The sequence below is a fragment of the Prunus persica genome, chromosome G1 (genome assembly GCF_000346465.2).
Source record: "Prunus persica cultivar Lovell chromosome G1, Prunus_persica_NCBIv2, whole genome shotgun sequence".
In the NCBI taxonomy this organism is placed as follows: domain Eukaryota; kingdom Viridiplantae; phylum Streptophyta; class Magnoliopsida; order Rosales; family Rosaceae; genus Prunus; species Prunus persica.
Genome location: NC_034009.1, coordinates 4,466,191 through 4,481,902, shown reverse-complemented (window position 1 = coordinate 4,481,902; position 15,712 = coordinate 4,466,191). Strand labels below are relative to the sequence as shown.

At 35.3% G+C, this 15,712-nt stretch overlaps 2 protein-coding genes across 4 annotated transcripts; one reads left to right on the top strand and one right to left on the bottom strand.

The window, feature by feature from the left end:
* Positions 1 to 5,437, bottom strand: LOC18791511 (probable serine/threonine-protein kinase PBL17). 3 transcript variants are annotated; one of them, XM_007222017.2, is made up of 6 exons: positions 4,757 to 5,437; positions 3,627 to 3,928; positions 2,369 to 2,504; positions 1,441 to 1,577; positions 1,020 to 1,143; positions 1 to 750 (listed from the first exon to the last, which is right to left on the bottom strand). In XM_007222017.2, exons 1-6 carry the CDS (start codon positions 4,818 to 4,820, stop codon positions 224 to 226), a joined length of 1,290 nt encoding a protein of 429 aa, XP_007222079.2. In that variant the 5' UTR covers positions 4,821 to 5,437; the 3' UTR covers positions 1 to 223. The 3 variants fall into 3 exon arrangements, with proteins under 3 accessions (XP_007222079.2, XP_020410158.1, XP_020410159.1); XM_020554569.1 differs by having other exon boundaries at positions 4,745 to 5,435; XM_020554570.1 differs by having other exon boundaries at positions 3,627 to 3,925; positions 4,757 to 5,434.
* LOC18788593 (prefoldin subunit 1) lies at positions 6,977 to 9,698 on the top strand. The gene is made up of 6 exons (XM_007227516.2): positions 6,977 to 7,072; positions 7,156 to 7,209; positions 7,319 to 7,424; positions 7,550 to 7,556; positions 7,678 to 7,762; positions 9,368 to 9,698. Exons 1-6 carry the CDS (start codon positions 7,049 to 7,051, stop codon positions 9,479 to 9,481), a joined length of 390 nt encoding a protein of 129 aa, XP_007227578.1. The 5' UTR covers positions 6,977 to 7,048; the 3' UTR covers positions 9,482 to 9,698.

Sequence of the window (15,712 nt, the reverse complement as noted above, 5' to 3'; positions counted from 1 at the left end):
TGAGAGGAGAATGCTGAAGGCCTTTCTTCAGATGCTATACCAAAATCACAACGTACAAGGTAGCGCATACAATAGTTTTAGAAAATGAATTACAAATTATATATCACAAATTTGGCCCAGAGGGAACATGAATTTAACTCAAAAACACTAAATGGATAGACCAGTTGATATTATCTTGTACATTTTCAACCTCCATCCATTATCTGGTTTACAAGTTTAAAAGCTACTTTTCATGCGACACAAAATTTGGAGACAAGTTATTACGATCGAAATCATTCATAGGCTCACTCTTGCTCCTTCCATTTCCCGGATTGCTATGCGCCTCTCCTCCCCTTTCACCGTCTCTTCTGTTCTGGCTTCTCTTCTTAGCAGGACTTCCAATTGTTCCCTTGGGAGCCTCATAAAGAGTTACAGCACCATCTCCGCTTTGAAGTTCGTGGTTTCCTGATGACTGAAGAGTCTCGAGGATGTCAACCACCTGGCTCATAAGGGGCCTCCCTTTTGGGTTTTGGCTAAGGCATTGATATGCCAACTGGGCCACCTTCATTGCAGTTTTAAATGAGTACTGCCCTTCCAACCTAGGGTCTACAATCCTCAGAAGCTTCTTATTGTGGTTCAAGAGTGGACGAGCCCACTCAACCAGGTTGTGTTCTCGGCTGGGCCTGCTCTTATCCATTGCTCTTCGTCCAATGAGCAGCTCAAGTAGCACCACTCCAAATCCATAAACATCACTTCGAGCAGTTAGATGCCCTGTTTGGATCAACTTAATACTCAGTGATGGATTACTAAGGTCTAACCTACCAATCTATGATGTAAACATTGCCAATAATGAGAAAGGAATTATACAAAATTACTTTAGGTGCACTGCTATTGAAAAACCAAGTTGATATATGATTAATAAACATCAAAATAATCTCTTCGCTTGGCAACAGAAAGCATTTGTCAATCTGTATCGAGGAAAAAGAAAAAGCATAATGTTTTATGATATGACTCGGCGACATAGTTATGAAACAACTCACCAGTCATTACATACTCAGGTGCAGCATATCCATATGTGCCCATCACTCTTGTTGAAACATGGGTTTGGTCTCCCATAGGCCCTTCCTTTGCAAGGCCGAAGTCCGAAAGTTTTGCATTAAAATCCTGCATGTTATCGTTTGATTTTCAGCAACATAAACCAACCTAACTTCCCCAGAAGTAATCACTCATATGCCAGAACATACAAATTTCATTAAAAAAATACCAATATTTGTCCAGAAATGGACAAAGAATCATGACAAGAAGCATTTGTGTGCACTTCATCTTCTGGTTTGGGTTTCATTTGTGAAATTAGACTTCTGAAATATTTGAAAATTTTTTTTTTTTTCTGACAGCACCTCCAATAAGATGCTCAATGGTAATAAGTGCAATATAAAAGATAACAAAAAGAAGACAACTAACCCCATCCAACAAAATATTTGATGTCTTAAAGTCACGGTAAATGATTGGTCGCTCTGCACCATGAAGAAAAGCAAGCCCTTTTGCAGCATCTAAAGCAATCTTCATTCTTCTTGACCATGTAAGCGTACAGCCCACTCCTACCACCCAAAATAAAAGAAATGATTACGGTGTTAACCAAACGGGGCACAATGTTTTTGATGTGTCAAAAGTATCCACCAGAACACTCAATTGACTGTTGTTGCAATAGACTGTTGGTGGATCAATATGCAGTTTGGGGAAGTTTAATATCTGCATACAGTCTACATGTACACTTCCTGCAGGCATATATTTTATATAAACAATGGTCCATAACATTTCAGATGATTAAGATGAACAACTAGAAGAAATGCTTGTTCGTATCTAATAAAAGTCAAATTTCCACACACAAGTGTTAAGTTTCTAAGTATTCTAAACTGTAACACATTTTTACACTGATAAATGCAGTTTACTTGTACATTTGTCCAAAAATAAGTAAAATCACATGCATCCAAAAATAAGTAAAATCACATGCATAATTGAGTACTTTATTTCACCTTCACTTGACCACCTTCTTGTTTATTATTAGAAAGACAGTTTTCATAAGAACTTGAAAAGCCTTCAAACCCTATACATAGCTAAGAAAATCTTGGGAGAAAAATAAAAAGAAAAAGAAAATTTTGCTCTGGACTGTATATAACAATCAAAGTCAAGCTAGATGAATGGCTTTTAACATTCTTGAGATTAAAAGTGCAAGGGGATGATAAACAATAAAAATAGAACTCGTGATACTTTGACTCCATCATCCATTATTGCAATAAATGGCATTAATCTAAAAGTCCTATAAATTGGCTTCACCTAAAACATCATTTTCTCAAAATCCCATATATTTCTGATGGCATAAAACACTTACTGCGAAATAGATGTTTTTCCAGGCTGCCACTTGCCATGTATTCATAGACCAGTAGCCGGTGCTCATCCTCACAGCAGTAGCCAATCAGCTTCACAAGATTAGGGTGACTAAGCTGACCTAGATAGTTAACTTCTGCCTGCAAGAAAAATAATGCATGACAGAAGGATACAAATTAATCTCCACTATACATGCAAACACCCCGGAAGAAGGCTTAGTTTATTAGCAAATTAAAAAGAAAAACAAAGTAATCTGATGATAAATTATGCCAAATGCCACCGATTGGACATGGTTTTCCAGTTTGGTGAACTAGGAATTGTTGAGAGACAACTACCTGTTTAAGCAAGAAACACCATCTATCATACATGTTAGATCAATGTCTTACTGTCCATGTCAGTTATCAATTTATCATTGCTAAAACAGAAGTTACAGTATTCATTTCTAAATCCCATAGGCCATGATTTTCCAATTTTGTTTCTCTTCCAGAAGATCCTTGATATAGGAAATTAAAAATCAACTTCGTACTTCAAATCTGTTCTTTGATTTTGGCTCCTAATTACCAATACACTATTCATTATAAAAATGTTGCACCACACACATATGCCGTTGGCTTTTGATGTCTCCAAAAGGAATTTTAATGAATAATGGATTCTAAACGATGCTGGAATAAATTCGATTAAGAAATCTATCATTTAATTTTTCCCCTAATCACCACTGAAAAACATGTTGCACTGAATACATGCATTCCATTTTTGATGTCTCCAAAAGGAATGTTAACGAATAACTAATTCTAAAAGCTACTAGAACACTAGTGTATGCATTATCCTACCATGACCATAAAAGGAGACAAGGAAAGAAAAAAGGGACAGCTTGGGGAAATGTCTATTTGCAATACAACTTGTATGAATGCTACGGTCCGTAACAAGATAGCCCTCATTACTTTCCAAGGGCATCAACAGTTGAGAGATAGTTAAGCTATTTCTGATGGAGCTTCTTCATAAGTCAAGAACAGTATAAAAAACTGTCTTGCACAGCAAGAGAACATAAAATATGGAATGGATTTACCAAAGCTTTCAATCTAACAGACCATTCTGTCAGCATCAACATTGGGCAGAATCGGCACTAGAACCTCCCTCTACTATGTTCTGATTACAACAATTTATCTTCTTTATCAGAATGGAGTAAAGTATACAAATTGAATATAGTAAAGCCTCATTTCTAAGAAAATAAATAAGATAAAAGGGAAAGATAAGTCAAATACCAGCCATTCCCTATCACCTTGGTACCCTTCTCGATTAAGCTCCTTGATGGCAACTTGTGTGGTCTTGTAACCTGTCCTCACGGTGTCATCAACAACTCCTTTATATACAACACCGAACCCACCCTCACCAAGAATTAGCTCTGGCCGGAAACGTTTTGTGGCCAAACTCATCTCATCGTAAGTAAAGATGCTGACATTGATATATCCGGGACTTTGCCGTAGGTCCTTGACATTCTTGGAAGCCAAAGGAGTGTTGATTGCACTTTTATCGGGAGTTGGACATGCAGCAGAGCCATGTCCTACTGCATTTAAATTTTTTCACAAGAAAAAGAGAGAAGTTATGTTATCAGTTAACCATTACTTCCAAAAATGCTCCCATCACTAATTTTTAAAATTAGCCACTAGCCTACCATAGAAAGAATATGTTTCTTGCTGGTTGCTTCTCAACAATACTCTCATGAAAATTCATTATAATAACCGGTATTCAGCAACCACAACACACCATTTAAAAAGTTGAAAATATCGAAACTGAAGAACAGAAACATATTGGCCGCAATAAATTCATAGAATGCTATAAAATAACTGTCATAAACATTCACATTTATCAGAACTATATTTAAGAAGTACAAAAGAAATTCAACAACCTGCTAATTTCATGTATCAAAACTTAATGCCTTCGGAAGCACACCACTAAGAAAAAAATAAAATGTACTCCAACATCAAAGATGTCCACCAAAAAAAAAAACTATGTGTGGCACACATTTACTCACATATACAAACTCCAATAAATGCTTCAAATCCAGTCACCTGGTTAGAAAATGTGACAAATGACAAAAGGTAAAAACTGACAACTTTGATTTTTCAGAAGATATGATGCAAGAACACCCAATTTTTTCCCTTCCCCCATAACTGCGCATAATTTCCATTGTGATCATACATTTGGAAGGAAACCAACATAAGATCACAAATTTTATTAATCGAAATAAAAGGTCCCAAAACTCCAAATGCATTCAAAGCTAATAAGAAACATTAGATACAGATTAATGATTACCCATTTTAATCATTTATTTGATAGGAAATTAATGCATAATTAAATGTGAGGCAAAATATATTCATACATGATATAATACCTGGTGGGCTCGTCTGATTACAATTGGAATGCTGCTGCTTTTCAGAACTGAAACAAATCCCCATGAATCTGAAAACAAACCCGTATCCGCACCCGAATCCGGCTTTACATTTCAACCACTTCCTCCAACTTTTATCATTGACAACTGACACGCTTAATGACCCACATGCATTTCTATTGTGGGTTCATCGCAATTGTCAATGCGGGGTTGGTGGCTTGGTATTCGGGTCCGGATTCGATCTGGGTCGGAGCAAAGATGTGAACTTCCGATGTGGGTCGCCGGGAAACGGAGGAAAATTTTTGTGTATCTGTTTTTGTTTCGTTTTGGGCTACCAGAAAGCCACTCAAAGTTAGAATAAAAGAGAAGATAAATAAAGGGAAGAGAGAGAAAGTAGTAAAATGGAGAGAAGGTAAGTTATTTTTTCGAAGAGAGAGAGAGATTTCGTCCAGTTGTTTGGTTAAGGTTGAGGGCATTGGGGCGAAGAAAGCGCCAAACCAGACGTAACCCAAAACCTTTCTTGGCTCAATCTTCAAATCCAATGGCTTCTTTGGTCTTTGCTTTCCTTTCTCAGAAATCTCTGTGTGCCTTGCTCTGTTTCCGCTAAAAAAAATCTTGGAAGTTGGGATTTTTGGTTTTTTGAGGGGTTTTATTGGCTGTGTCAAATTGTCAATCAAAATTCAAAGAGGGAATTATGAGTATTTTTGGTCTTTTGGTACGTTTTTTATTGCCACTCCGTTCAGCCACTTGCACATTCTATCATTCTATTATTTTTCCCAAGTCTTTGTCAGACCAAACAAGGAACTAGTCTCGTTGAAAATACACTAATTTTTTTTTTCTTTTGGTGTAGAAAAAAAACTAATTTTTATTTTTGGTGTGGAAAAAAGGCACTAATTTTATTTACTTTTGGTCTTGAGGAAGACACTAATTTTAAACAATACACACTGAACGCAATAATGTTTCTTTTTTTTTTAAGACTTCGTAGTCCTCAAAGTCTAAACCACTATGACCAAAACGAAAAAAAAAAAGAAGTCTAAACCACAATTACCAAAAGACTTCCCAGAAAAAAAAAAAAAAAACATTTAGGCGGATCAGCTAACATGTCACTTTCCTTGTTTTTGGACTCAAGTGTTTGTTTAGCATATTCCTTTTTACCTTGTTTGCTACATCTAATTGGAGACGACTTGTCATTGTTTATTGGACATCTAGACCCCACAATGATAATTGCTAAATCTACTAAATTTGTATACTAAGTAATGTGACACCCCACAATCATAGTTTCTAAGCTTACTTAATTTGTATAGTAAGTAATGTGAGTCTCATTTCCCATCTCAGAGCACTTCTACTCATCTGCCATGGTAAAAGGTAAATGAAGACAAGGGCAGTTATATAAATAGTGTATACCCTAGTTTTTTTTTTGTTTTTTCATGCATTCCCACCTATTACCATGGCAACCAATATTCACATGAGACATGAGGAGATGAATTTGTATGAATTTTGGTGTGGGAAATGAAGAGCATGGCTAGGTCAGCATGACGTCAGCAGCAACCCAAGAAAGTCTTGCCCAGTTTCATGAGGCCCACTTCTTGCCATAACAATTTTTCCTTGGTGTGTGTTGTTTTTGAAGCCTAGGTCCCTTTTTGCCATGACAAAAAAGAATGAGTGGAAATGCTATTAGATAGGATGAGAGTGATGGCATGGGCGATAGGGGAGGCTGGCGATGGTGGTGCGAGGGTAAAAATGGGTTTCACGGTGCAAAAAGAAATTTTGCTCGGTCTATAATATGTTTGCATAGTTGGTCATTAACCAATCAATCATATGTGATTTAGGAGAATTACTTGATTATGGTTCTAAACTCCTCTAATCACTCACATGATTAAAAGAACGTATGTATAATTATTTCATTGACCAATCAATCATATGTGATCAAGGACAATTACATCATTCCTGTAATCACTAACATGATTAAAAGAGCATAGTAATTAGGACGTTCTCATTTTTACCACCAATAACATTGTTCCACGTTTCATTATTTTATAATATTGATATGGATGCTTGATTATTGGGTAAATAAATGCAAGAACAGAATGCGTGTTTGGTTGCATGTTGAATAAATAAATAAATAACAAACCCGACCCACTATCTAAGAATTACTGGGCTTAATTAATAATTTGGGCTTTTGAGGGCCAAACCCGACCCAATACCCAAAAACCCATGCCAAGTCACTGACGAGTTCAGATTTCAGCATCCCTCAAGCTCTGCGAGCAATAGGTCGAAAGAATCAATCTTGTGAAAATGGCCGACGAAGCCAACAGAGCTGTAAGTCCTTCTTTCTCTTTGTCTCTTGATTTTCCATATTCTCTCGGTTGCTGCTAGTTACCAATATAATCAAATTTTTATAGGCATTCTTTGAGATTCAAGGTCGCATGATTGAGCTCACGGCGAAACTGAAGCAGGTCTTTACCTTATTTATTTATTTATTTATTTATGTATATGATTAATGTCAATATAAATATACATGATGAAAAAGTTAACTTATCCAGTGAGAATTGAGATGGGTTTCAGGTGCAGACGCAGATGAGGAACAAAGAAGGAGAAAAGAAGCGTGCTTTTCTAACCCTGGAGGAGCTGCGGCCTTTATCTGATGATGCAAATACTTACAAATCTATAGGTACTTCATTTCAATCAACCCATTGCCTCAATTGTCAAATTTAATTTGAGAAAAGGACCCATTTTCTTTTGGGATGTTGGGATTTAATTTTGATAATTTTTTTTGGGTTTTAATCTGTTTTGCAGGGAGAACGTGAGTTCTGCATTGCCTCTTTTAAGCATGAAAATTAGATGGAATTCAGGTCTTGTTGATTTATGAGTTGCCCGATACATATATGACATACTCTGATAAACTCGTTGCTCATGGTGGCCAGGTTTGTTTTAGAGCCCAAGTCAGTGTTGGTGAATGAACAGGAACAGAAGCTCAAGGACAGTGAGAGTGCAATTGCCTCACTGCAGGTCTATCTCCACTCTCTTGTGAATTATGATGGTCTCTTTTCGTTCTTTGTAGTGTGTTTACACCATTTGTTCTGTTTCTTTGTGGAACAAAGTAAATATATTCAATTAACCTTCTTAGAGATACCTCTAGAAAGTTTAGATGTTTAATACTCGATAAAATTTGTTTCATTTATAAAATTCAAAATATGCCGCCATATGTGCATGGACTTGAAGAAACCAGCTCTACCTCATCCGTAGCCCCAGTATCCAAACTTATTACCTTGACGAGTTCTTTTTTGTATTCTCCAGACTCCACTGACAACTTATAATCCTTTTAATATCAAGTAACCAAAAAATAAAAAACCTTTTAATATCCCATAATCTTGAATTTTTAGTTTTTCGTAACTTTCTTTTACATTGTTAGACTTTGTTTCAGTTGAATCTGTCAAGTTGAGACATGTGAAAGTAAAAACCTTAGAAGGATTTGCTATGAATCTTTATATAATATTGTTAGTCATGACAGTGAACAGAAGACTGATGCAATAACTAGGAAAGAGTGGGAACATTGTTATAATTATGTCCCTAAGAATGTGTCTAAATACAATTTTCCAAATTTGTAGATGGAAAAATATTGCCTTGCACTTTTAAGAAAATTTTTCAATCCCTAAGACGTGGACATCTAGTACTAATCTTTGTCGTTTTAGGAAGGTGGAGATTTTTTAACTGATACAACTCTACAGCTTTGTTTGTCAGATTTAACCAAAACAACTACTTGGGTTGTAAGGCTTAAGAAGATAATTTTATCCTATTTATGATAGAGAGGTTCAAATTATTGAACTAATTTTGAGAGATAAGGCTCCTAATAAAGTAGTATTCCATTGTCTTAAATTTTTAATTTTTAATTTCAAAATTGTAGGAAATGCCAAAAAAACACTTCTTTTTACGAGTGAGCTGAACTGTGCTAATCCTTCCCCCCTGACTTGTCTTCACCTCAAAAGTGCCAGTCCAACCTATCGATAATTTTCGTTAGTTAATCAAGCATAGATTTGAGGCTTAAGTCAAGATGAGGTTCATGACTTGTGTTGTGGGTGATTCCCAAATTTCTGCATTTCTTTGTTTGTGGAAAAAAAAAAAAACATTTTGCTTTTGGAGAGGGGAAAAGAGCAAGAACTTTGTGGAATTGTTGTGCAATGGCTATAAATTAAATGAAACACATTTTTTCGGAAAGTTATAGGGGTGAGGAAGTGGAGCGTTTGTGGGATAATGTGCTTTTTGGCATCATTGTAGGCTTCAATTCGCTGGGATTTTCTATTTTTTCATATTCATGCAGAGTGGAAGGCGGCAGTCTCATAACTTTTATTTGTTAGCTGAGCTGTTATGAAATGCTTTTGAGTTTGTTTTAGACGTTTTTGTTGTTAGTTGCTGGTTGGTGGAGACATTGCATGTGTTCTAGTGTAGCTTATCCTATGTTTGTACTTTTAATCTTTATGGATAAAATAAAATAAATCCTTCTGTTTCTGAAGAAAAATAATGTGAAGATCATGTTTACATGGTACTTTTAAGATGAAACATTTTCTCTTCTGGACTTCGGCCAAAGTAAAATTGATTCTTTTGTGCTTTGGACAGATCTCAAAGGAATATATCGAGAAACAGGTTGCAGAGGTGGAGAACAACTTGAGGGAGCTGTTGAACCAAGATCCAGGTCTTGCTCGTCAGATAATGTCCATGAGTGTAATGTAACATTTGAATTCTTGAAAGTTTTCTGCTGTTATTTTGTTTTGTTTTCCATTTGGACCAACACAAGAAATTTGTAGAATCGATCCGTTTTCGTCGCAACTCGCCACCTTGTTTTACTATAAGGGTACGCTTTTCTTATTTAGTCGTGGATGTATTATAGGTAACATGCTCTAATTTATGAAGATACTTATGCAAGTTCTCTTATTTATTAAATTGCTTATCCTCGTGTATCTATTTTGCATTACTGAATATTAGGCTGATGATTTACAAGAGCAAGATAACAATTTTGGAAGGGATTAGGTTGATGCTCTACCTGACTTAAATAGTTTTAAAGCTTCTTGTCTTGGCAAACAAAACATTAAATATAGTGTTGGTTCCAATCTTCATCATGATGATAACTGAAACCATTGCTCTAGGACCTTCTGTATGTCTAGTCCTTGCCTTCCCTCCTATACATACTCATCTGAACTAGAGTTTGCTTCAGGTGTGAATGCACATACGTGATTTTTTGCTCTACCGGTCAGTCAACCGTTTACCGATAACCGTATTCACAACCCGGGTCAACCAGTAGTGCAAAAATCAGGTTGGTGAGATGCTAAGAACAAGAAGACTAGAACAAAACTTGAAGCAACCCTTGATAAAACTTTGATGTCATATGCCTCTCAATTTGAGTCTCCCTTGTCGTTCCAAAGGTAGCATTTGTCGAAACTTTCAGTTTCATCATTGTACCTGCATGGCCCTCCGGATTTGATCATCCATGTACAATGCTTGCAATCGTCCCTGTTGTGTATGAAAATGTCAAACCAATGAAATTGGTCGGACCATTTGAAGCTGCAGTAGAATTTGGTGCTCCTCCAATAGTTTGGTCTGAAATGAAACTGGAAGTTGTCTTCATGGTGGAGATTGTGCAACCCTATATCATCATTCTTAGATCTACAATGAACGTTCAGATCCGTCTGTGGGCCCAAAGCGTTGATAATTTTTACGTCCGTTGAAACAAAAAAAGAATAAGCCTCACAGATGGTGGTGATACTGAGTGCAAAAACCAACAATATTATCGTTTGCTTCATGTCTCTGTGTGTTTGGATGTGAGAGAGAGGCCTTGAGTTTGAGGGGTGCTGCCTATATATTTATTTATAGGCAAGAGAGAGTTCAATTATGAAAGAAAACGTCTAAAATTACGTATTAGAGTACCATGAATAGAGGCAAATAACTAAAAATAACCTAGGGGATGGGAGTAAATGTCTTTATTTTCCGATATATGGTGGATGCCATACCATTTTACAAGTTATTTTAAGTAAAAAATGTACTGCCACAGTTTTAAATTTTTTTTTTTTTAATCAAGGAGAAATATACTCCCATAGCCGCACGGCTATACTATTTATTTGAAAAAAAAAAATGACCCTACTAGTTGCATTAGTTTATACTTTATAGATATTAATTTGCTAGTTTTGACATCTCTAAAGCAGTTATTGAAGAGAGAAATTTGTAAATAAATCAATTTATGTAAAGAGTACAGCCAATCGGCTATACTATTTATATAAACAAGGACCCCAGTAAAGAATTATACCTTTTGTTATTTTTTTTAAAAAATATATCCCGTGTATAGCCGCGCGGCTATACGATTTTTTAATAATAAAAATCGTAGTCTAGTCGCACGGCTATACTATTTATAAAAAAAGACCCGCCTGCGCCTGAGCCCGCTTTGCCACATGTCAAAACCGTATAGCCGACCGGCTATACTTCCAGTAAATACGTAGTGTAACCACGCGGCTATACTATTTTTATTATATAAAAAATCCTAGTATAGCCGTTCGGCTATCCTATATGTTAAAAAAAAAGGAGAGCCGGGGTGGCGCGTAGCGCCCATTTTGCGGCGTGTAAAAAATAGTATAGCCGCGCGGCCGTACTACTATATAACAATAAAAAAAGGACCACCCGCCTGGCGTGCCCACACACGTGTAAAAAATAGTATAGCCGCACGGCTATACCAGTTTTTAAATAAAAACCGTAGTATAGCCGCCCGGCTACACCTTGTTTTAAAAACAAAACACCGATGATTTTTAGAAAAAACAAATTGGCCGCTTAGCAGCCAGAGTTGGTCTGTGCAGAGCAGAGACGACATCGAATTAGTCGCTGCCCAGAGTTGGAAGGAATATGCAAAACTAATATTTTTGAAGGTCTATGCGTTTGGTTTTTGTAAGTTTTTAGTATTTCTTTATTATTTCCAATCTAATATTTTTCACAGACATTGTCTTAGTTAAAATATGCTTCTCTTTCAGTAGATGAACTGAACAAACGCCATGATTTTTATGAGGATATTCTCAGGTATTGACAACTACCATGCTACACGGTGTAAATTGTAATTCCCTTTATTGTTCTGTTGACAGCGACCTGAAAAAATATACTATTGGGTTTTATGTGTGTCTTCCCAAGTTTCTTGCTTGGTTTTGCTTTCTCTAGATGTGCTGCTGATTGCCAGTGTATTTTTATTTTTAAATATGGTTTGATGTTTTTGTTTTGCATGTTCCCTTTTCCCTCTCTAAATTTTATAGCATTGTTCTTGTTAATTTAGTTTTGGTTCTTAATTTCTAAGTTAAGTTCTTTGTGTCAAAGAAACAAATAATAAATAGCATGACCAGACAAGAGGTATGCAACTCTGCTTGTTCCTTTACTTTTTCATTTGAAAATTTTGTTGATATGCATTTTTGTTGGGTTGCGCTAAACAAATCTCATCAACTGCTGTTTGTGCAGTTTATGGTGGAATCCTTGTTGTTATCACTGGGTAAATTCTGTCATAACCTTGAAATTTTTATCAGTATGACACAATTGCTCTCAGCTTTTTTAGAAGTGTACTTTGAAGCTGAGCTGGTACACTTCCTAGTTTAAATGCTTAGATGTCAAGAAACCGGCCTGCAGTATGATGCCATTTTTAGGTAAGCTTCTTGTAGTTGTGTGTTTCACTAGCTTTTTTTCTGGTAGATAGATGATTTAACCTCTGTTTATATTTCTCAGTCATGAGAGCACACTACTAAATTTCTCTAATGAATGTACTTAATTATGCTTATTGTGTTCAGAAAACAAAACCACCCCTGCACAGTGTTCATGGATTGAGGTGCTTGGGTTTCACATCACATTTGATAGCTTGTCGCAGCGGGCTGTGCACAGGGTAGGCTGGGTGCCTACCCAGCCCAAAATTTTTTATATGAAAAAAAACCTACGTGTTATAAGCCTAGTCCAAAAATAAAAAAAATTAAAAACAAACCCTACTCATATGTTGCCCATCCATTTGGTCCCATCTTTTCTTTCCTTCTCTTTGGCAATTACACTTCTTGTTTCTCTCTCTCTTCACTACCAGACAACAACAAGTTTCTCTCTTATTGGCTACATCTTCTATTATCTTGGGTGGGTAACTTGGCAACAACATCTTCTCATCTTCTTTTGTCACCAACAAGGTATTATTCTCATTCTCTCCTTTGCTATATATCTTTAATTATAGTTTTAATTTAAAATTGAGTATTCTAGGATCCTTGTAATTCCTTCAAGTCATTCAATATTGAGCATATATGTAAACTTGCTGAGAAATTTCATCATACTGATTTCCTTCCACATGAGTTGAAAGCTTTAGAAATAGAGCTCAGGCATTTTCAAAATGATATACATCACCTTCCTTGCTTTAAGGAAACCACTACTCTTCCTCAGTTATGTCAACAATAGGTGGAAACAACTTTGGCAGAAAACTACATTTTCCTTGACAAGTTGATTCAGTTAGTGTCGACTCTTCCTATTTCTACAGCAACAATAGAACGAGCTTTCTCATGTATGAGAATTATTAAGAATTGACTTTGACGCACCTTAGTTGATGAATTTCTTACTGATTGTATGTTCCTCCACATTGAAAGAGAGTTTGCTAATAATATCAATAGTGCATCAATAATTGAGGAATTTAAGAGTTCCAAGCCTCGCATGGTTAAATTTTAAATTTAAATAGTGTTGTTTTGTATTGCATTGCATTGCATTACTTTAGATTTTAGTTTTAGATTTTGTATTTGTTGAACTCTTATTTATGAATAGAGATGCATTTGAGGGTAGAGCTCATTATGTCCCCTCTGACTCTGTGTATCTTTTTATGTTTATTAATGAAATTCACTCGTACCTTCGAGTTTAGTATGTAAGTTTTACCCAATCGACTTTTGAATTCTGGAACAGCCTCTACAAGAACATGCCGTTGCTAATGTTATTACAGGAGAGGGGAATACAACAACTTGAAAAATGTGCAAGAAGGTAGAGCTAAGTCAACCCAAGAATAAATTGATGAAGTTCAGATCAAATTAGTAGAATTTGTGAGCTCCTTTATTTCTAATTATAGGTAGGAAGTATGTCTGTAATAGAATAAAGATTGGTTGACTATGTAATAACTGTTGAATCTTCAAGTTTTGAAAGAAATTATTTTTGAGTGTAAATATTCGTTAATAAAGCATTATATTTGGCTTTCTAGTTAAAACCGTTGTATAGAATCATAGGAAATAAAAAACTAAAATGTGACAACTTGGTAACTTATTAGACGTCATATTTAGATAATAAAATGATGGTTTTTTTGGAAAAATTGTTGTCTATACATATAATCAATGACCGCTGTTAACACAATACCGTCTCCGTTTTTAAAACAATACCATCATCTTTATATACAATCAACGACAGTTTTTAATAAAATACCAACGTCTTTACCCATAAATGACGATAATTTTTAATAAATTGTCATCTTTACCCATAAACAACGATAGTTTTTAACAAAAGACTATCATCTTTACATCAGAACAACGACGGTCATTGCTAAAAACCATCGTATTTACGGATAAACAATGACGGTAAAAAGCTGTCGTAATTTGATACTTCAAAAGATGGCTGTTGATTTAACGATGGTTTTCAAAGCATCACAATGACGGTGGATCCCCGTCGTCTATTATTTTTTGTAGTAGTGACGAGTTGTGTTAAGATATCATTAGTAGAAATGAACGAGTCCCATATTCCTTTATGATATCGTTGGTGGAAATGAATGAGTCACATATTCCCTTATGATATCATTGGTGGAAAGGAATGAGTCATTTATTCCCTTAAGATTCTAATATGCTTGTTACTTCCATAGCTAGAAGAAGAAGAAGAAGAGAGACAGAGAAACAAGATGGAGAACATGTGGGTTTGTCTTGCAAGATTTTATAATTATAATTATCATGGTGATTGGGTTATGTAATGTGTTCTAAAAGTTCTTATTTGTGATAAATGTGAAAATCATGGATTTATTCTATTTACAAATCTCTCTATATTTTCAAGTCAAGCTTGTCTAATTTGTGCAATATTTCATACAATTTTTTTATGTGTGGAGTTTTTGTGAAGTACGTAATATTCATGTAACATGAGAACTTCAGTGACAGAGTATTTGAAGGATAAAGTACCAAATGGGGACATTGGATAGTGAGGCCGATAGAGGTCACGTGCTGGGTACAATTTGTGAAGGATAACCAAGATATGAAGTAATGATGTGATATGATTTGGATTACGTATTTTTTATTAAATTTTATAGAGTGTAAAATGACATTGCTTGACTGACATATTATATAGTCTGCTCATTAATCGGTGGTTTGCTCATCCCTTACCTATTTTATTTTTCAGATCGATAGCAAGACAAGGACTAAATTGGACAAGTTGGATTAGTTAAGAGTGATAAATTGTTATTTATATCTTGTACACTTGTAAAATTATTTTTATTTTTATAAGGGAAATGTATTTAAACCAATTTTTTAGTCTTTTTATTTTATTTCGTTCAATTCACGCACCTTGATTCGGGAATATTCCTTATTTCCGGATCGAGGCTTGACAATTTTGTGAATTTAATATTTTGAATTGAAATAAGGGGTACAACAAGAAAATAGAGAAAAACAAATAGGAATACAGTTTACTTTTCTTCCACAAAAAGTTGTATTTGGGGGGGGGGTTTTGTGAATTTTGAAGATAAGGTGGGTGAGGCACAAAACCCCATGACATTTTATAAATTACACGAACACCTTCTAAGGTTTTAAATTGCACATACATTCATTGAGATTTATTTTATTATTTGCATAAGTTTGTTTTTTTTTTTTTTTGCTTTTATGAAATAATCATTTTTGGACAAACAAACAACAAAAAAAGATTTCGAACTTTTGCCCACATGAATGAAGATGAAAAAGCTCAACCAGT

Coding starts and splice junctions, on each gene's coding strand:
- LOC18791511 (XM_020554569.1), bottom strand. CDS start 4,820: ATGGGGATTTGTTTCAGTTCTGAAAAGCAGCAGCATTCCAATTGTAAT. Junction 1,578..2,368: donor GGAAAAACATCTATTTCGCA/GTAAGTGTTTTA, acceptor TTTGGGTGGTAG/GAGTGGGCTGTACGCTTACA. Junction 751..1,019: donor ACCTGAGTATGTAATGACTG/GTGAGTTGTTTC, acceptor TGATCCAAACAG/GGCATCTAACTGCTCGAAGT.
- LOC18788593 (XM_007227516.2), top strand. CDS start 7,049: ATGGCCGACGAAGCCAACAGAGCT. Junction 7,073..7,155: donor CCGACGAAGCCAACAGAGCT/GTAAGTCCTTCT, acceptor AAATTTTTATAG/GCATTCTTTGAGATTCAAGG. Junction 7,210..7,318: donor TCACGGCGAAACTGAAGCAG/GTCTTTACCTTA, acceptor GATGGGTTTCAG/GTGCAGACGCAGATGAGGAA.